Source organism: Molothrus ater, chromosome 3 (assembly GCF_012460135.2).
Source record: "Molothrus ater isolate BHLD 08-10-18 breed brown headed cowbird chromosome 3, BPBGC_Mater_1.1, whole genome shotgun sequence".
Taxonomy (NCBI): Eukaryota; Metazoa; Chordata; class Aves; order Passeriformes; family Icteridae; genus Molothrus; species Molothrus ater.
In genome coordinates this window covers 33,027,063-33,048,580 of record NC_050480.2, presented here as the reverse complement: position 1 = coordinate 33,048,580, position 21,518 = coordinate 33,027,063, and the positions used below count along the sequence as shown (strand labels likewise).

The 21,518-nt window shown below is 37.2% G+C and overlaps 1 protein-coding gene across 2 annotated transcripts in view; it reads left to right on the top strand.

Annotated features, from left to right (window-relative positions):
• The window catches only part of SMYD3 (SET and MYND domain containing 3), a 380,665-nt gene that overhangs the window by 320,574 nt on the left and 38,573 nt on the right, over window positions 1–21,518 (top strand). For both annotated transcript variants that reach the window (XM_036379289.1, XM_054514312.1), the window contains 2 exons: window positions 11,299–11,386; window positions 14,709–14,883. In XM_036379289.1, coding sequence (XP_036235182.1) covers window positions 11,299–11,386; window positions 14,709–14,883 — 263 coding nt within the window. The remainder of the gene's footprint in view (window positions 1–11,298; window positions 11,387–14,708; window positions 14,884–21,518) is intronic.

Sequence of the window (21,518 nt, the reverse complement as noted above, 5' to 3'; positions counted from 1 at the left end):
CTACAAATTTTAAAGAAAAAATAGAAGAAAGTGATTGGAAATACCTTTTTTCATTGGTTTTCTGTATATAAGCAAAATCCTTTCTGACAGTAAAGCAATTTATCATTTACCTTTGAAAACTCAAACTAGGACAGCAAAATTATATGATCTGACCATAAAGTCAGCCTTTGTGGGCATGCTGTATATTTTGATCCCTCCATTTTATTGTTTCGTCTGTTCTTAGACTCTCAGCTTTTGGGATAAATATTCTTTTTACTCTGTGCAGTCTAAACCCTTGAAAAACAAGATAGCTGTGAATCTGATACTGCCAGTTTTATAAATAATAGCAACATTAAAGTCAACAAACAATCTGAAATCACAACAACATGGAGGGAAAAAAAGGTGGAAAAGTAGTCTACTGTTTATCAGCAAATTTGAGAGTTACTTAAAATAGGACACAATTTTATTATCTCACTGAAATTTTCTGCAATATGCCATCTTTAATAATTTCAGCTAAAGTTTTTGTCATCTTTAACTCATTCCTTGTTGAAGACATTGCGCTGAAGACATCACCCAATACTACTCCATAGGAACCTTTTTCATTCTGAATAAATGCTAGTCTACTATGGTTCTTATGATTCTCCTTCATATCAGTGCATTATGTGTCTTTCTCTTCAGATTCTGAATATGCTTTCTGCATACTCCAAATTTCTGGTTCTCAATGCCATCCTCATTGTATACTATATACTTTATGATACTCAGCAATTTGTGTTTTGTTTTATTTTTCTTAGCCAAAAAAAAAAATTGTCCTGATAAATCTTTCCTTTCTTACAGTGTATTTTTGTCTGAGATCACTTACTGTCCATGCAATGCCCGGATATCGCTAGAAATAAATACTGCAAATACAGGAGGTGCAAATGCTTAGTAAAGATTAGATTCATTGCAGTGCCTGTTGTCCTAGTTTGCTGAAAATTCCAATCAGAAGAGAGGAATAATGGCTGGTTGTGTTAAGCAGGTTTGTGCACATTGAGCCCATAAGTATGACCGTGGTTTTACCTTATATGGGTCAATAATAGCTTTAAAAGGTCTGGGAAAAGTTTAATCCAGTTGTCCTGATTTTTATCTGGTAATCTACCCATCTTTAAATCTGTGAACTAAACCATTCCCTCTCTTGGAAGAACAGCATATTCTGTGAACCCTTTCACTGTGATTGGTTTTTGTGGTGAAGTGGACATGTACCTGCACTGGACAAACACAGGTCTGAATGGCAAAAGCAGTACTATATGCATATGTGTGTGCAAAGGTACATGCATGGAACATGCAAGGACAGTTTAAAAGCTCTTCCTATTTCATGAACACCACATCCAGTACATGGTGGGGTTTTTTTTCTTTTGCTGCTATTTGTTTTGTGACCTTTGTTAGGTAATGTGAAGCACTATTTCATATCTCCCTTCATAAATTAGACGCTGAAATGCCCATTATCTCAGTAAAATTAAAAAGGTGACTTATTCTTTAGTATATGCCAGTATGGAACTTATTAGAAAGACTCACATTGCTATTTCCCATGCCACATTGTGAAAATGCATCTTTCACTCTAGGCTTATTTAAATTAAGTGAGATGGCTTTCCTGCCAGCTGCCTCTAAGCTTTTAAACACTCTTTGCAAGCCAAATTTTATTTTTCAAATATTGATTGACTGATTTAGAACCGTGTGGCAAGGTCATCAGGTATCATGACTTCATTCTAATTGCTTTTTACAGTGTAATAATTCAAAACTGAGGTTCTGGCTGAATTCGTAGAAAGCACCATAGGTTGAGAAAGACAGAATCATCCTCTTCACTGCCTAAATCATTTCCAGTCCTTAACTAATATTCTCTGAGGTGTATTAAAGCAAGAATGAGCTCATTTGAATAACAAGGAAGCCTGTAACTTTTGAGACTGTAAAACTGCAGACTAAATGCTTTGGCTTGAAAAATTGCTATGATAAGCAATGTGCCATATCAGCTTCCTTCTTGCCATAATTTAATTCATGTCACAACAATGCAATAACTAAGCTCTAGTTATAAATTTTGTATTTGTGAGCTGTATTCTGAGACATGAAGAGAAACTTGCGTGTGTGTAGAAGCCAGCAGGCTTTAGAAGGCTCTATGTACTCCAGCCACAAGAGTTACAGAGGACTGTGTAATTTTTTTTGACCCACTGCAGGATGTCCTGCTGTTTTCCATGGGATTGCTCAGTGTATTGTATGGAAGATGTTGATTATACCATAAGCAGTGGTTTGAAGTGGGGACTGTAGTAAAACAGTGCATCACAATTCTGCCCAAGACTTATCTGAACACCATCATTAAGAAAAATATCTGCCTGCATCATATTGATTATGGTATGAATCTTTGTCTTAGTGTTGAATATAAAATAAAGCTCCTGCACTTCCTTTAACAATATCTAGACAACAAAATTTTTATTCTCAAAGTATTTCAAGTGTATAGCTTTATGTAAAGCTTGCATCATTCCCAAGTTCTTGAAATGACTAAAACACTATAATCTTTTAAAGTATTTGCAAACCTCTTCTTTGATTATATTAAACTAATATTAATCTAGTCAGAAGTCAAATATTTTGGCAAAACTCTAGAGGAGGAAACTCCAGGTATTGTACTCACTCAGAGAGCTGCAGTTGTAAAAAAATAATTCTACCTCCTTTATTCATGACCTTAAAAAACTTGGAGACTGGAGAGTGTGGATTTGAGAACTGATGCTAAATATTCAAAAAGCATACTAGTAAGTTAGGCAACCAGTTTTTATCAGTAGGAGTTTTGAGATCCAGCAAATATTTTAAGGTGTAGAGTGGATTAATTTATGTATGATCTTAATCATGTTGCATGTTCGTTTCTAAACCATCAGCCTCCCGTATTTCACACCCATTCATTCAGAAAGCACATGCTGAAGTAAATACTATTTTTTTACATTGCAGTATACAGTAAAAAAACAGAATTACTATAGCTACAATTTTATCATGTGGTATCTCATGCATTAAGATATTAAATTGTTGATATTAGTGTTCAAAAATAGTATCCAAATTAATGTCAGTATATCTTCAGTGAGAACCAATAATTCAATGGGCACAAGTTCTTCAGATCACTGAAGCATATATTGAACTTCACAAGTAACTACACTTCTACTTAGTGAAGTATTTAGACATTTGCATAGATATTAACTTCAATGGGATTTATATATGCTTTTAAACTTAAACTTGCATATTTCAGTGAACTGATGAATGTGGATTGGATTATACCTTGTGAATAAGTGAAAATTCTGAGGATTTTGGACCTACAAATCTCTTCTGAGCCGCTAAATGCACTCAGTAGCACTCCATATCTCCGCAGGTTGCAGAATTAAGGAATAAAGAAGATTTGCCTTATAGCTGTCAGTTTGTGTGCTGAGAGACCTAGAGATTGCCTTAACAAATGTGTAATGTCTAAGACAGTCTGTGAAATACCAGTCTCACTGTTGCTAGGGATTAGGCTGAACAGTATCCTTGCTCAGGGAGATGAACTAACACAGGGTTTGTTTTCGTACTGATGCTGGAAATTACAATGGAATTACAAACGTGACAAGAATTTTTGGGTGATCTGGCATAAGGCCCTCTTTCACTCCTGCTAAGCTGTAAGTAATTTCCTTTGCTTTTCCTCACTTCCGGTTTTTATGAGTTGATAAATAGTGAACTTCTATTTATTGTTCTTCCCACTGTACAATCAATTTTTATTTCTGCTTGGATGGGAATTGTGCAGTCAGCCCTAAACTCCTGGCACAGGGAGATTTATAAGGGCAGAGCTGTTACAGACACAAAACTCGGCCCTGTTGCTCATCATCCTGACTGGGGGTAGGCACTGAGGTCTTGGGTCTGCACAGGGTCAGTCATCCCCAGGGGCCTGAGCTGTGCGTGACACAAAGATGGGCAAGTATGACTCCAAAAAGAGTCGTAGTATGTAAGGGACCTAGTTTAAAAATAAATATGGTAAATGTTTTGGGCAGCAACCAGAATAACTTACACTTAACTGAAATTACTTCAGAATGCATTAAATACCTTATTATATACCTAATAAATGTGCCTTTCATTTGAGGAGTCTCCAGGTAGCAAGATGCTATGATGTAGTTTAGCTGCTTAGCCCTGTGTATTTATTATATTTTGATAGACTGTCTTTAGATACTATCATGCTTTCTGGCTAAGTAGCCTAGCATCCTTTTATACTGCTTTTTAAGAGAGAAAATGCTGTCTGTAATATTATTTGTTGAGATTTTTATCATAAAGAATAGATGTGAAACAGAAAAGCTGTAATAACCACACTTGATCTGGGAGTATTATTGGGTTTAAATAAGTTCCATTGAGCTCTGATGTTTGAGACTAATAAAAACTTTCAGCTTTTTTGGTGTATTTTCTCTTACTACAGATTTTTTTTATATGCAAAGTCTAAATATATATACACTCTAAAAGTTGTTCTGTCAACACACTTAAATATTAAATCACCATAATAATCAGTTATATATAATGCTTATGAAATAATTCCAAAGTGTATTCATAATTACTCTGTAGAGTACACAGCATTTTCATGAATGAAGTGAAAATAATTGCAAAAACCTTGCCAGTAAAATTAATGATGACAAAGACTGAGAGAATAATAAACATTTCTGAGAACAGGTAGATAATAGAGAGTAACTGGAATTGCTGGTAAATTGAACCTATTGAAATATAATGCACCACCACTGCAAGGTTGTTCTGCATCTGAAAGGGGGATCTACAGCTATGATTTATTTCACCACATCTCAGACGGCTACAGGATAAATGTCATCATCTGATCTAGTTGCTCTAGACTTTCTTTATGGATAAAATGGAGAAGAATGAACACACTTTGACTGTTATTCATCTGACATATTTTAGAAGCCTGCTTTAGGATAATGCAAGTTGCACCAAGAGAGTGTTTCTTTGTCATAGAGAAGGGTGGCCCAAATACCTACATTTGAGCAAATGAATCTCAGCATGGGTGTCTGAACACCCACAAAAGAAATGGAAAAACATTGTGTTTTCCTCTGGCAAGGAAATCTATAATCTTGAATCTATATAGCAAGGGAGTCCATAGGAAGAATGATGTCCATATTCTTCACTATAAAATTTTCTTCACGTTTATGAGATTGCCTGTGTATCATACAAAATACAGATGCAGTGATCTTTGAAAAGGCTGTTTAAAAATGTGTGTGTCTAAAAAAAATCACAGAAATTAATAGCTGAAATGGGATTGCAGTGAAGGAGAATGGAGTATGACTCTGACAGAAATGGAATTACTATTTTCTGCTGTGCAGAATTGTGAACCTGGCAGATATTGGACTTGCAGCGGTAGAGGTTAAGAATTGTTTGTCCGATTGCTTCTCCTACCTTACAGTTTGGCTTAATTAAATCCAAGATGGACTAATCTTAGTCCTATTTAATTTTATTAAATTAAACTGACTTCTTAAAATAGACTTGCTGATCTTAACTTTTTCTTTATTGAAAGCATCTCATTTTAATAAATTTCTCACAGGTGTTTTTGATGTCACTTTTAAATTTCTGTGTAAATGTAGTAATGTTGTAACTAAATTGGGTAATGTTAAGGGAAGGTTATTCATACTGCCCCATGAAGGTGTTTGTCCTTTTGCACAACTTGTATGCAGGGTGTGGGAAGACCTTCATCTTGATCTCAATGCCTAAGTGGAGCACTTAAACATGAATGGTGTGAAGAACTGCTAAATTTTCCAATAATTTAGAGTGTTACTAGCCTGTGCAGTTCTTATGCACTTCCAGACACCAGAGCCAGTAATCCATGAAGAGCTGGTATTGATTGTGTGAGGGAATGCATCCTGCCTAATACTGAGCAATGTACTTCACAGATTCAATATGGCATCCAGCTCTAATGTGTCTTATTTTACTCTGAGAATTCAAAAATAAAAAGTACAAATTCAATTTGTTCAGAAGTTGGAGCCCATCCCCTCCCAAGAGCCTAACAGGGAACACAGAATTGTTTTTGTCTGCAAATAGAGTACCTTTGGGATTGCCATGTGTCCCATCCCAGCCATGTGACAGAAAAAACAAGGCTTCTGGTGAGGACAACTTTATGTGGGTTGTACAAGATAGATAAACTGGAATTTATTAATCTGGCATTATTTTTCATGGAGCAGGGCAAGGGAGCTCTTAAAACTTCAGAAATCCCTTGTAAATCTTGAATCACAACAGGGTGCTGATAATTCCATGTACTTGTAGTTCTTAATGAAGTACATTCACAAGACTGAAGGTGAGTGAATCCTCAGCTGAAACTGCAGGCTTCTATAAACCACAGCCCTCAGAATCTGAGAGATGAGAAGTCTGATTCTGGGTTTAAACTTTATCCAGAAAATGTTTCATAGGAGATGACCTCAGCTATTTTGAGGAAGCACTCAAGTGTGCTTTTCCTTTTGCTGTGCCTGTCGCTGCCTGCACCTGTGATTGCCTGGCAGGCCCTCATGCCCTTTTTGCTCTGAAGAACTCATGGCAGAAATTTAGTATAGCTGCAATATCACAGCTTGTGTATCACATTTTCTCACTGACACTTTGCTTCATCTTTCTGAAAAGGAAACTTCAGATGTGCAGTGTCTTTACTCATTTAATGCTTTTTTGCTGTCTAGCATAAAACAATGAGTTACTGATTTTACTGGAAATAAACATGCAGTAGCTCCTGCACTTTAAAATAGAAGCAGAAATAGAAAATCATTATTTGTGCTTTCAGAGTACAATCTATCAGAGATCTGTTCTAAAATGTCATGCCTAATTTAAATATGTATGAGCTCCTCTGTTCTGTTCAGATGCACATCTGTAGTTGCTTAAATTTTTAGAAATTTTTAAAAATTAAACAAATCATATGCAATGGGGAACAATTTCTATGAAATGGTTAGGTATTTGAGGTATCTACAGCTTTTAAGGTGTTAAAGTATTACAGTTCAGAAAACTTAAAAATAAGCTTCCACCAAAAAGAGAGAACAGGGTTATCTGCTGCTGTCACACAGGATTATTATTATTATTATAAATAGATTCTGTGTTCAGAAAAATTTATTATTATTTACTGTGATTTTTCAGTCTTGCAAAAATATCATATCCAATCATATTTCTTGTTAGATTCCAAATTTCTGTTTGAACTATGTTTTATATGTTTTTATTCTTTGTAAAACTGACATTTGCTGGTTACATTGCCCTCTTTTAATCAATTTGTATATTTAGAAGAGCAGATACTGGTCAGGGAAAACTTTAGTCCTTCTTTTTCACTTGTCTCAGGGCGGCCTGGGAGTCCAATGCCTCCTACAAAGCTTTGCTTATTTCTGCCTCTGTGGGACCGGATAGCTGAATTCTGAAAACAGGCACATAATGAAGATGCCATTGGGCATACTTCAAAAAGGAGGAATGCTGGGAAGGAGAAAAAGAGGTATAGGGATTATTTACCATTTGGATTTTCCAGTTGCCACTTCTCCCTTCTTTGAAGGGAGGTGGTAGGAGTGCTTCATGGTTTCCTCTCTGTGGACGATGTTGGGCTTGTTTCTCTACCTCCACCTATGATAAGGAGAAAGGTGAACTTTGTATAGAGGACCAAAAACCCATGTTTCATAACTATACTGTAACCTAAATGTGAAAAGAGAACTAGTCCTTAATAAATCTTTGTAGTGATCAGGAGAGTTTGGAGGTGCAGTGCATAACAGACAATCAGTGGTGGAGCTGTGGGAGCACTTTTGGGGAGAGGGCAATGGTGCTTAACATGTGCTTATTTTGGTAAGAGAAATATCTTCTCTCAGAGGACATGCTGTCCATGTGGGAATCTTTTAGCAATTGGGATTTTTAATGCTGGGATCACAAAGAACAGTGATTGCTAACACTGTGTGTGAAAGAAGTGGTGCCTGAAATTAATAGGCAGGGAGCACTTTCAGGAGGTATAAGAAACAGATGAGTAACTGGGGGAAGAGGAGTGGTGTGAAGGAACAGGAAGGAAAGAGAGGCATTTATCTGTACTTCATAGCTCACACACTCCTTTCTAAGGACAGTTCCATTAAGGATGGAATGTGTTCAGGACACTCAAGTAGCAGAACAGATAGAGAAGTAATTTTTAGACAGAAATACTAGAGAATGGAAGAGGTGATTACTTTCAAATGCTTATTTCTGTGGTGTCTGATGTCTGTTCTTGTTTCAGGAGATGATGCTTTTATAATAAAACTTGCTATCACTTAAAGCTAGAACTGCAGATCATTTTATATTTGACCAGTCTTCAAACAGATTACAGTCCTCATCAGATACCCTCCGGTTTTCTTGTTTCTCTCTCTTTTGTTAATGACTAGTGACTAGATTATCTGGTCTAATTATTTTTTGGACCAAGAGAAAAATATTTTGTTGTTCTGAGAAGCAAACTCTTGTGTTTAGTGTCAGAGTTAGAAATAAGGAAAATAATTAGGCAGAAATTGCCAGCTCTTCCTTCTTTTTCAAAAGCCTTTTTTTTTGTTCAGCTGGTGTTCTTTTCTATAAATGAAAAAAAGTCCATCTTTATTGTTGGCAGCTCTGCACTCCTGGAGGTTTGACTGGGAACTTGTTCTCAAAAGAGATGTTTGAAAGGATGTTACTCCATAGAAAGCTGTATCTCTCATAGCTGTTATGACCGTGCTCTTAGATTGAATTTAAAAAATCAGTATAACTTTTAATCATGTCAATTATTTTCATAATTCCAACTCCAAGGCAGCCTTGTAACTGGCTTAATCATATTGCATGGCCATGACTTTGAAGGTGTTTTCCAAGGGAGATAAACAACTTACCTGGAGAAAGCTTATTAGGCTGGAAGGCAGTGTTCCCAGTGACAACCTCTCCTTGTTGTTTTGCAGCCCCTGCTTGGCGGCCTGTTTGGAAACAGCCTCCATAGCTTGAACTAGAGCATTTAGGAAAGGACAGGACTTCTTTCATGTGTGGAAATCTGATCAAGAGCAGTAGAAGTGTAAAATGCCAAGCTAGTCATATCTTTCTTTGTTCTTATGTCAGCCAATCCCTAAAATGCCTCATCTTAAGAACACAGAAAACGTCTCATTGAAACGTGTGACTTAAATCTTTCCCAGAGCCAGGCATCCTGCCCAGATCCCTCCATCCTAAACTCTCATACAAAAAGGATAAAGACCATGAATTCAGAGAGGACTGGGGATTATTGGTCCAACAGACTGTCTCTATTCTCTACCTGGATATGAAGCCACTGTTGACTTAACTCTATGCACTAGAGTGAAGGTTGGAACCCCCAACCCTGCCCTGCTTTATGCTGCTTATTAAATGCCAGAAGACAACAGTAACTCAAAAAGCTGCACTAGACAGAGAAGATTAATCCCGTCTGAGTGAACACTTTAGTCATTCATCCATCAGTCTTGCTATGTGCAAATTGAGCCCTAAGTCTTTGGCCTTGCTGCATAGTTGTTTTCCTTCTTTCACTTACAAATCTCTCTCAATTCCCATGCTTCTGAGATTTTAGTTGCTAAGCTTACAACATGTTAGAGAAACACTCTGAATGATACTTGGGCTAGTGAGAAAAGAGAATTTAAAACACTTTTTCTGGTTTGGTACCTCCTTAAATGGAAGATTTCATAGATGTCATTATTAGTATCTTATAGTCTGAATTTATTTTTTTAGATCAGTCAATGAGCAGCACTTGATCCATGAAGGCATTTTAAAGAGATTGTTTCAGGTTAACCAGCTGTGTTCAGAACTACATGTAGTCCCACAAAAATTAGTAGAGGTTACATTGGCAGTAGGAGATTCAGTGTCCACCTGCTGCAAAGCTAGCGGAGGGCTGGGCAGCTTCGTTCACTGTGTTGATAAAATTTCTGTGGTATGAGCAGGTTTGTCCTAACATTCACCTTATCCCTTCTGGTGGCAAATTCAGATCTGCACAAAATTATTTCCAGGTGATCATTTTGTTCAGAGAACTGATTGTAAGGGAAGTTTATGTTCAGAATGCAGTGGGGTCAGGCTGCCCTCCTTGTAAGGCCCTACAGGAAGGTAGGGCAGCTGAGAACAACCTTGATTAAATCTTGATTTAATGATTCCTGCAATCCACAGAGGTCTGCTGTTTCATGAAGCAGATGGAAAGACAAAACTGCAAATTGAATGTGAAACTGAGTGCTGATTCTCACTGTAAATTTTTTCTGAATTTATGGCAAATGGGGAGCAGTGGAATAAGAAAATGATGCAATTCTAAGCATTACAGATGGGCTTTTCAGTGGAGGTGCTTCTGTGATTCCTGGTGAGCATCTCTTGGTTACAAAGTGCTTGGTAAGATTTTAACACACTTTCTCTGTTCCTCTGCAGACCTCTACCCTGCTGAAGACTGATCTTTTTAGAACTGAATTTAAAACATTCCTGCAAGACTTTGCACTTAAAAAACCCTCTTATTCAAAGTAGCAGGGCATTTTATAAGGAGAGAGCAGTAATGAACTGCAGTGTATTACAGGCCCAAGTTTTAAAGGTATTTTAGTTCTGTAGCAATGGAAATGGAAGACTAGATGCTTTTGGAAATCCCACAAGATGCTTAACTGTGTCTGTAGATGCTTTAATGCATTTGTTCCAAGTGGTTTGCCTAAGGTTCAGTTAGTCACCGCTAGAGAGCTGAAATGGGAAACTTTCTCTTTACTGCTGTAGCCATTAATCTTTTCTTTTCTTTATGAGAAAGTGATAGGAAAATGTAGCTGTTTGTAGCATCCAATGGAGTAGGGGAGAAATAGTAATGATTTAAATGGTAATTCAGCTTTTTTCTGAGTTGTACACTTCTCCTGGAACCTCATGTTTATAACTGTAATGGATGAAGCTAAACTCCCACTGTTTGTCTCTATAATCACCATGTGGTTAAGCAAAATTACTTGCTAAATTCTTTCTACAGTGTGCTTAAGGGAAGTCTTAGGTAGCAGGTCTTTGAAAGAATTTGATCTCCTCAATGCATTTTGATAGTAAAAAAAGGCTATTGATTTTTTTCTTCTGGTTGATCATAGTTCTTGTTGCAAACTTAATATCTGATTTGAGTGTTTAATGTTTCCAAGTCTGCATTCATTTTTCTCTATATCATCTCATTTGCTTACAAAACAGGGTGAGTATGAATTCCAGATGAAATGGGGTTTTTGTGTTTATAGAAAACAGCAATACAGTTTCTACAAGTAGCTTTTAACAGTTAAATCCTTTAACCCTGTTTTTTCATCATTACTGCATATTGTCATTTTACTGGTTTTCTCATTATATGCATTTGTTTCCATTATCCAGGATGCTGAGAAACTGGATGGTGAAGAGCATGCCTGGAAAGAAGTCAAAGATGCTGTAAATGAAGTGAGATACCCAAAATCAAAAGAAGGTATCCTTTCAGTGACAGGCTATAGTCTGTCATTCAGTTGTGAAAAGATCCCATTAGTACGCAGTTCATCTCTTCAGATTAGTTTCCTAACATTTTTATTGTCCTATTCCTAGCATCTTTTAATTGTAATGTTTTTGAATTCATTTGATGTGTAAAATGTGTAAAATTCTTAATTGTATTAATAATGGAGTCTCTCATTACTTGGAATGGAACTGCTTCATGGCAGGGATAGTAACTACCAAGGACATGAAGGGTTATTTTGGCTCCTATTTGGATTTCTGCTATCACAGCCCACTATTTCATTTAAAATCCACTTCTAAATGAAAGAAGGCTTAATTTGGGCAAAGTTAAATTCTTTGTTCTGTTACTCTCAGTGTGAATGTTTACAGGTTCTCATTCTTTGCACAGCAATGACAATAACAAGGAAATAATCACAGACAGGTTCACAGCAGACATTATAGCATCATTATAATAAGATATAATAATATATAATAATAATTGGTAATTAAGCAAATTGAATGAAATGATCTTGCACTAATAAACAGAACTGCGGTCTAATGGCTGTCATGTAGATATTCCATCCAATTAAAGAAATTAGTGAACAGCAGCAACCAAGAAAAGATGAGCAGAAGAGAGGTGGAGATTTTTCCTAGACTACTATGGGTTTATTCATCTCTTTCTTATCTTGGTCTATTTAGTGGAACTTCCCTGACTGGGAATTTGGCCTCTTGTGGCAAGATGCCTTACCACTTTCAGAAACGCGGGCTTTCTCTCAAACTAGAAAGAATTTAATCTTCCAGTACTCCTTTTTGGCAGCACGAAAAACAAGTTTGCATAGTGATATTCCAGGCTGGAAACAAGTGATCACAATTTATACAGTAACAAAAACCCCAATGCATTACACTGAGTTTGTTTCTTTCTAATCCAGAGAGATTAATTTTTTTAGCAAAGGGGAAACAATCATCCACCTTGTTTTAATCTCACATAGTTTCTAGTTTGTTTTAAATTCCTCTGTAGTCACTGGATTGAAACAGAACTGAAATAGTTCTTCAGGGCCCACATTTCAACCTGCATGTTAAATTATAGATATGCAACCCAAAGGTGCAACAGTTCTTAAACTATGCAGTCATACCAGAATACTGGTCCTATTTAATGTTCCTGTATTAAATTGCAGGAGAAATTGCATTAATGTATTTTGCGAGTGTCTTTAATTAAGATTACTGATTTAACTGATAGTTAAAATTAATCAAACACATGGTAATAAAGGCATCAGGACTGGCTGGAAAAATCTATTCTTGTTGTCTGTTCAGTTTCTGTTCTCAGTCATGCACTATTTGAAATGTGTCATCTTTCCTTCCACTGCACCACAATAGCAGTGTGAACCGACATGCAGTGGCAAGTGCAGTATTGAAGAGGGAACTTGACTTTTGTTCATTTGCCAATAATGATTAGAAAATCTTCCTGGCAGACTGACGCACATAGTTATTAGCTCCTGCAAATATCATTTTTTAAACTAATTAAACCAACACTTTCTGCAGTTGAGAAAGTTGGTGACTCTCACACTTGGACCTACTGACTGTAACTGATGTGGTGTTGAAATGCTAAACTTACAGTTAGAGCTGCTTGGGGCAGTCCTCCTCTGCTCGTGGGCTGATGCAGGACATGCAGCTCTTTGGTATTGTTGCAGCTGATGGCAGGTTTTCTAGTTTGCAATTTTACTTGCCTGAAAATTTGGTCCCAAGAGGTTTTGTTGTATAGCACATCTACTATCAGATGCTGGTGAGTGCACAGAGAGAAGTAAAAGCAGACATACTGTGCATCAGCTAAAATGGTAATCTTTCAAGAATGTCAGTGGTTTGCACTTTCTACAAAAATTGTATCAAGTGGAAATAACATCCCTCATTCTTCTGGTTTTTGTCCTTAATCAGTTGTAAAGAATACATGGATGTTTGCCAAAGATATGAAGGTTAAGGTGCAATTTTATAATAACACATTCCTTCCCTTATATGGCTCTTTCAATCCAAGGGCATGAGAGCAATTCACAAATAATTAGTTTAGCCTTGTAACAACCATGCTATAAATCCTGGCCCATGGTGGTCACATTGTTAAATTTAAGTATGTAAATATTCCCATGTTCAAGATGGACTAATTACTTCATCACAGGTTTATCATTGTACACTTTAAATTCATTGCTGGATTAGTGTGAATAGTACTTGCAATAATTTGTGAAGATAACTGCTGGACTTCCTTGAGCTCATTCTGTGGAAAGGGCTATAATACAATCAATGTTATCACTTCTCTTGCTGCAAGTCTAATTTTTTCTTTATTTAATTTCTTCTTACTTGTGTGAGTAGTATCTTTTTAGTGTTAAGACTGCTTGCATTCTGGGACTCCCATGGGTACAATCACAGGTGGAAATACTCATTTGAAAACTGCAAGTTTTGGGATTCAGATAAGGTGTGGTCAGAGAGAAAAGAATCCAGTCCTCAGAGAAGTCAAATCAGTGTAGATTGTAATGGAAAAAGTGATTTGTGCTAAGGAATATCCAAATCAAGTGAGTGCAAGGTTATCTTTCCTCACAATAGGAGGAGGTTGGTATTCCAACCTCACAAAAAACCTTTCTTGTAACATTGGAGGTGAAAATCTCCTTTACTGCTAAGATCATTAGTACTGAACTACAGTCAGACATCAAAACTGCGATTCTTTTCTTTCTCATGCATGAAACGTGCAGCTGTACATGAAAAGAAAAATCACAATGCTCTTCATGAATGTTTCAAGGAGAAAATTAATTCATGTCAAGAAAAGGTTCTAATTTCATGAGAATTCTAAAAAAAATAATAATAAATATGCAGCACAAAAGAGTGAGTCATTATATATATATATATATATATATATATATATAATTATTTTTTAAAATTCTTTTTTTAGCTGCTGGGACTTTTTAAAAGACACTTCCATGGACTCTTGCCCTTGCCTTTAATAACTGGAGTATCTTAAGTAAATAATGTTTCAGTACCTAAATAAAAGTTATTTGAATTTTTGTAATGTATTAAAATATCCTTGCAATTTTTCATCTTTCTTTTACCATTTATTGCTAAAATACTGCCTTCTATAGAGATTGTTTTGCTACATGTAAACAAAGCACAGTTACCTAAGCTGCCACTTCAGCGTTTAAGTATGTTTTCAAGAATTGTAGCAGAGTCTGGAATGATGACAGCTTTTCTATTGTAATGCTTTGAGGCTCTTACTCCTTGCTAAACAGCATTTAGAAGTTGTATTTTCGTCTGATTAAATAAATTTCTTTAACTAAGGCCAATGACAGAGTGGAAGCATGTTCTGGCAAGGTGCCAGAATCTCTTGAGGAGCCACAAGGGTCATCTCCCAGATACAAATATCTACCAGCTGAAAATGCTTGACTGTGCCATGGATGCCTGTATTAACCTTGAATCCTGGGAAGAAGCATTGTATTATGGCAGCAGGACTCTGGAACCATACAGGTAAGGGATGTAATTGGTTCAGCTGGTTCCAAAGATAGGGGAGAGCTGGTTGTCTCATTAAAAGTGAAGACTGTGCTTCACCTAGATACTTCTTACTGTTTTTATTTCTTGTGTGTATCTTGCATTGCTTTCTAGGTTAGTGAATGAGGCAGGATGCTCATTCTGCTTTCACAGTCAGGCTGAAAGCAAATAAAAGGATAACAGGAACTATAATAATAATAACTTATTATTATCTCCTTGCTTTTTCATGTGTTCAGATGCTGTCCCATCCCTGATCAGAAACTGACTTTCTGTTTCAGGCTCCATTGATATGAGCATATCAGTGTTTTATGCTGAGACAGGGCAAAAGTGAGGGACAGGCGGCTGGTTGAAATAATGTGTATTCTCTGTATACTCCATATATAGATTTTACAGAAAGAATAAAAAAAGTCTTGAAAAATGAAATTTCAGCTGGAAATTAAAAAGCTCCTGGTCTTTATTCTGGAGAGAGATCAAGGTGGTGAAGTACTTGCTTTTCTTCTCTCCTGATCAGTACTTGTTCCTGTGCAATGTGCTGGGAGAGTTTCTGAGGCTGATGGTCTTTTGTTGATAAGGATAGTCTAGGAGTTCATACATAATGTGATAACATTGAAATTGATTGGAGCCCGGAGTTGTAATGCAGCTTTGGTTATCTAGTACAGAAAGGGCAGGTGCTTCTGCTTTGGTCCGTGTGCTAAAAGCTTTAGAAGACTCACATCTTTGGGTTCTGAATAGTTGCATTGTTTGTAACTAAATGTAAGCCTGTGCTGAGTGTCCAGGTACTATGTCATTCACACATGAATGTTCGTCCTCAGGAAGGTATTTTTTACAGCATCCATTTCTTCTCTGCTGGTGCACCATGTGATGTTTCAATACACTGTGTGATGCTGACAAGCATGAGGGGTGTGCTAGAGCTGAACAATATGCTCTGCTGTGAATATGAACATTTCAGATATTACATATTTCCCTTAATCAAATGGAGATGCCATCAGCATTCAGCATTTTGCTGAGGAAATCCCACATTGCAGCCTGTTTCTGAATAAAACTCAGGGCTTCACTTGAGGAACACAATGTTTCAGAGCTTTCACTAAAAAGTGATCATTGATAAACCTTCATAGGCTGTGGTGCATCACATCTGTGGAGTAGCTCTGTGTTCATAATGACTATTCATTTTCATAGAGGAGGACATGAGAGCCTAAAAATTTTCACATTTCTTCAGGGTGAAATTCATGTTGTGCATGTCCCACTTAACCTTTTACACAGGGCTTATGCAGCACTGCAGCAGTACATGCTTCCTGCCAGTGTTCTATCTTGTGACACACTTCAGATGAACAGAGTATTCTGCATCTTTAAATGTTTCCCTATTAAATAAAAAAAAACCAAACCTCAGTTGTTTTGGGTTGGTTTTTTTTATAAGTTGTTAATTCAGTTCTCCACAACTGAAAACTGAGCATTTATTTTCTGCAGACATTTTTGAGAGCAGAGATTACAGTGAGACCAAGTGCAGTCTTAGCAGATAATTTAATAAAGCTTTCTCTGTTTTGCTTGCTGAAGTGTACCATAGTTTTCAAGCTGTTTCATGCAGCAGTTTGGAGATGAAGGATTTGACTGTGCATCCAATTAACATCTCTTAAGGTAATAATTATTTACATGAGATACTTGACCTTTTTTGCACCTTGGAGAGCTTATTGTTATTCTCTCCTCACCCAAAAGCATTATTTAAGAGAGATTTTCAGTTATTTCTTTTTCTTTTTACCTTCAAGTCATCACTACAAGGTTTGACACACCTGAAACAAAGTCCTTAGTTTCTCATTACAACAAATTGTGCCCTAAGCAGCAGGAGAGCAAATCCTAGGAAATCCTTTGGGATACATTGAATTTCTCCTGTTGAATCAATCTACTGCTTGGCTGCTCCTGCAGTTCCATTATCGCTACCTATTTTCCTTTCCTCAGCTCTGGAAAAAGTATTCATACAGATCTCCACAGGGAATCACCTGAGAATTCACGCAGTCCATATAAATAGGAAATCATTGTTACAACTTTAAAGGCTCTGGAGACTTGGTCAGAACCAGTTTTAATTTCAGGTAATGTGTTTATTGTGCATTTTCCATTTTTTTAGCAGCAGGATTAATTTTCAGTGCTGTGTGACACATTGTATCATAATGTATGTTTTCATTATGATGCTTGCTGACTTTTTCAGAATCATCCACTTCATGTAAATGGCAGAGATAGATTGTACTACATAAAACTGATTTGTCATGCTGGATACCAAGCCCAGTGTTTTAGGTAGCAATAATAACCTATAAGGAGCATTGTTCAGGACCCCTGATATGGTTTAGCAAAAAGAAAGGAAGAGGTAGTGTCTGCCAAGACTAAAAGCTGCCTTCTCCTTTTGTGCTGAACTGTAGCCATCCATTTTTTGTGAAAACCTACAACATGTACTTTCACTGAATAGCCTAAGCCAAGTGTATCTACATGGCTTTCCTAGAAAATGCCACATTACTAGCCTGTCTGTCCAAGAGCCTTAACCAAAGCTAAGACATTTGCCTAAGTGAAAGCTGCCCCATGTCATAGTCAGCACTCAGCAGCTTGCAAAAATAAACTTCCTTTCAAAAATCCTCATGAGCCTTAACCACAGAATAACAGAGTATCAGCAAGAGGTGTTACATGGGTTTGTCATGTCTCAGTTAGCACATTCACACTCTGCTCTGACTGCTGCTCGTGAAGGATCAGATTCAGAGATACTGAGAAAGACAGGTTTCCCTTAGGTTACCTTAGAGGAAGGACCCAGCATTTAGCCCTTAAATTACTGACAAGGCACATATGTTTTGGGGATTAGGTTTGGGGTATATTTTCCCCTTGTCTCAAGTATTCAGTGCTTTACACTGCTGCCAGAGAGTGGAAAAACGCATCTGTTATAAAACTCAGCTAGATGCCCTCAGCTATTGTGACAAGGGTAAGAGGAGGAAAAGAAGTAACTATGTGACTCCACAGGCCTGCTGGGCTTACCTGCTGGATAACACCATGTCACCTCTTTGGGCTCATGGCACATGAGGTTGGTGAGATTCTGATACAGAGACAACAAAAATGTTCATCATTTCTGCTCTGCCCTTCATATAATCCCCTGCTGAATTTCAAGCTAATGTAGAAATCCCACTGGTTTTCAGATGGGTTGTTTTAATTGAAAACCCTTCATCTTCAGTGCTGCAGCATTAGAAGTAACTGGAGGGTTCAATATAACAAGAGAAAATTCCTTCTTTTCATCCCCTGCAGAAGTGCTGTGCAGAAGTGCTGCTCTGGCTCCTCACCCAGCAGCCTTGCACGTCCTTCCCCCTCCAGCCCCCTCCACTGAGTCAGCACAAATGCAGGGCTTGTGCAATGTGCCTGCCCTGCTTCTGCAGTGGGAGGGAGCTGGGTAGGTGCAAGCACCCCATATTTGTGTTATCTCTGCATCATTTGTCTGCCCTTCTACCTCCTCCTATTCTCCATCCCTTCCAGTAATATTTTGTAGTACCCCATTACTTCACCTTTTGTCAGTGACTGAGTTCATTTAGGGAACAGGGAAAGCAATCCCAGTGAGTGCAATTTTGGATTGTTCTGCAAAGGGCTAGGTTTAAGAGCAGTGGCTGGTGTGTTCTTGTCTTTCTCTGGGAACATGGTTGAATTTTCATTGGGTTAATGAAATACCAGCCAGGAATTTTTGATTTAGAATTCTAATTCAATATATATGATGGTCTATATTTTCTAAGTATGTGAACTTCAATCAAAAGGCAGATTAAAAATTGGTGGTTGCTATAGTATCCCTTTCTTGAATCATGATCTTGTAAAAAAGCCAAAAGAAGCTATAGAACTTAACATTATTGGAACAAACTCTAAACCTATTTTCTCTTCTTCAAGAAGGATTTCCAATAAAGAATCTGACTTTCTTTTGGTCTGATTTCCCCCCCCCTTTTTGAATGCATTTAGAAAAAAAAAATCCTTTTTTTTACAGCTATGTGTTTTGCAATACACATGTGATATATGAAATGACTGGAAATCATTCTTTTTTATCAAGTATCTTTGGTTCTTTAGTGAGCTCAACCGACTTCTGTGTACTGGCTAGTTCTGAGGCACTTGAATTGAATTTGTGTTTACATTGAAAGCTAGAGAACCGAAAAATATCCCCAAAACTGCACTGCAGTGATAACCAGGGCCACTGGGGGATGCTCCTGCTTAAGGGTTACAGCCCGGATCCGTCGCCAGTCGGCACCCTGGTTATGGAAGGTCCCCCGGGGCTTCGAGCGTGGCTGCCGGGTTTCTGAACCTAGAGACAGCACTAATTCCGTGACCAAAGTTCAATGTCTTAATCATAAACCATCAGTTGTAAACATAAATCTTACCTCTGGGATCACCCGAGAGGGAGAGAAAAATGTCAAGGTGGAGAAAGCAGTTCAAAGGAATAATGAAACAAAGAACAGAAAGAACTAAATCTTCCTTATTCACTTTGCTGGGGGTTTTAGAAAATGCCCATGGCATTTAATGTTTAGAGCAAAATGTGTTAAAAGAAGAGGAAAACCCAGTATAAATAAGAGAGTGTATTGTCTCTGGTTAATAATAGGTAATTCTTCCAAAAGACAGATGTTTGTAGCAATATTTACATCATTTTTGGCTTCAGTGTACCTATTTTGTCCATACACAGGGATAATGCTTGTCACTGGGCTGATATGTTTGAGAATCCATTAAAACACTTCAGCAGACCACTTCTGTCTTTCATTTCTCCCAACTTCCTGCCCTCCACTCCCAACAACCTTCTCCAAAAAATGAAAAAGAGAGGTTTTACACCTGAAGTCTGGTGCCTAAGTTACCTATGACCTGATCCATCCCTTTCCCATGTAGGAAATGGATTTTCTGTTTTGCTGGTTGCTTGCTGTGTATGTCTGCAGAGCATCATCACCTTCAATTCTTTGGTTCTTTCCTAGTTTTGTTTTTCTTGTATGTTTCCATAACAACCCTGAGTCGTCCCCCAAAGTGATACTGACCTGCATGATCCTCAATGACTTCCATAAACTCACACTTCCATAAATGCTTCCCCTTCTACCTTTCTTTGTTTTCACATATTGTGCATATGGGAAAAAATTCTTACTATTCTCTCTAGTCATGCCAGCTGTTTTTTTGGTGTAATGTTGATGTCACTGGCTTGTCCAATAGACTCTATCACACATAAGTAGAAGCTCAGCAACAGCAGTGTTAATTTGCAGTGCCTTGTTCAGTGTATACCACATTTTTTAGGCTAAGATATCCTTAAATAACTCCATTGCTGCAAGATATTTGGATCAGTGTATGTCCAGCAGCTCTGTATTTGTATACTGCTGCCTGCTATCTTCAGTTCTAGCTTCTAGTTTCAGGTTTAGTTTCTAGTTTCATCTTTCATTCATGTCAAGAGCTATTTGAATTTGAATTTTATAGATAGTGATCTCCTAGTGATGTTAGTGAACTAAATCACTAAATTTCCCAGAGTTGCATATTTCTCTGACACAACTGCAAGTGTTGATTTCTTCATTTCTCACATAGCATTTCCAGGTGTTCTTCGATTTCACAGATCTTGAAAACTCTGTGTTCTTTGCAATGATAACTTCATCTGCAGGGATTTCTTTTGGTTTTTTGGTTTTTTTTACTGTAGGATCACTTTCAGATTAAGATGTTAGACCATTCAGAGAGGTTCATGCTTTATCTTGAATAAGGATTTTGGTCCCAGTCTGTCTGCCTACCAGGGCCAAAAGATTCAGTTTGCTTTTGGTATTTCTTGGTTTGTTTGTTTTTGTTTTTTTTTTTTTTTACTTAAGCACTAATAGCTGGTATTTTTGTCTTGTAATCAGGGGATCCTTTCTTGGTTTTTTATATGTGCATGCTTGCAATTTACAAAGTAAGGACTTATGCAGCCATTACCTGAGCTTTTTTCATTAGTCTGCTTGCTATTACACACCAGTTAAAGAACACATTTAAAAAACAGAAGTGAGTATATGCATGAGCAGATATTTATGCATGAGCACACAAAGACTTGTGTGCTGTGAAAAAAAAAAAGTGCAACATAGTTATTCTACTGAAAAAAATTTGAGAACAATTTTGGGGAATTCACAGTGTCTGAATGGATTTTGTTGAGAAGAAAATGGTGGAATTGATGGCATACAGATTCTAAACAAAGGTTTGGTTAGAACCAAACCTTAAATGGAGTTGGGAAGTGATTTCAAGCGAGCAATTAACAGTTAAAAAATAGAGACATATGAAACATCTATGGCATTTTGGATTCCTTTGACAGTAACTGAACATTGCTTTGCAAAAGCTACTTTAGAGGTAGAAATCATGGTGAAAGGGAGAAAAAAAGGAGGAGAATCACTTAAAAAGACAGATAAATTACAGCTCTATCTCTGATGAAAGAGAAAAAAGGAGAGGGCATGAAGGAAACAGAAGCAGAGAAGCTGTAAGGAACAATGCATTCTCTGAGGGGAGAATTAGGAAAAGTCTGATTTTAGTCATAAATTACCCATTTCTTTGTTAGAATAAATTGCCAATTTGAGTTGAGGAAGCAGAGAGAGGAGACTTGGCAATACTTCCAAGGTGGAAATCAATTAAGAGTTTCT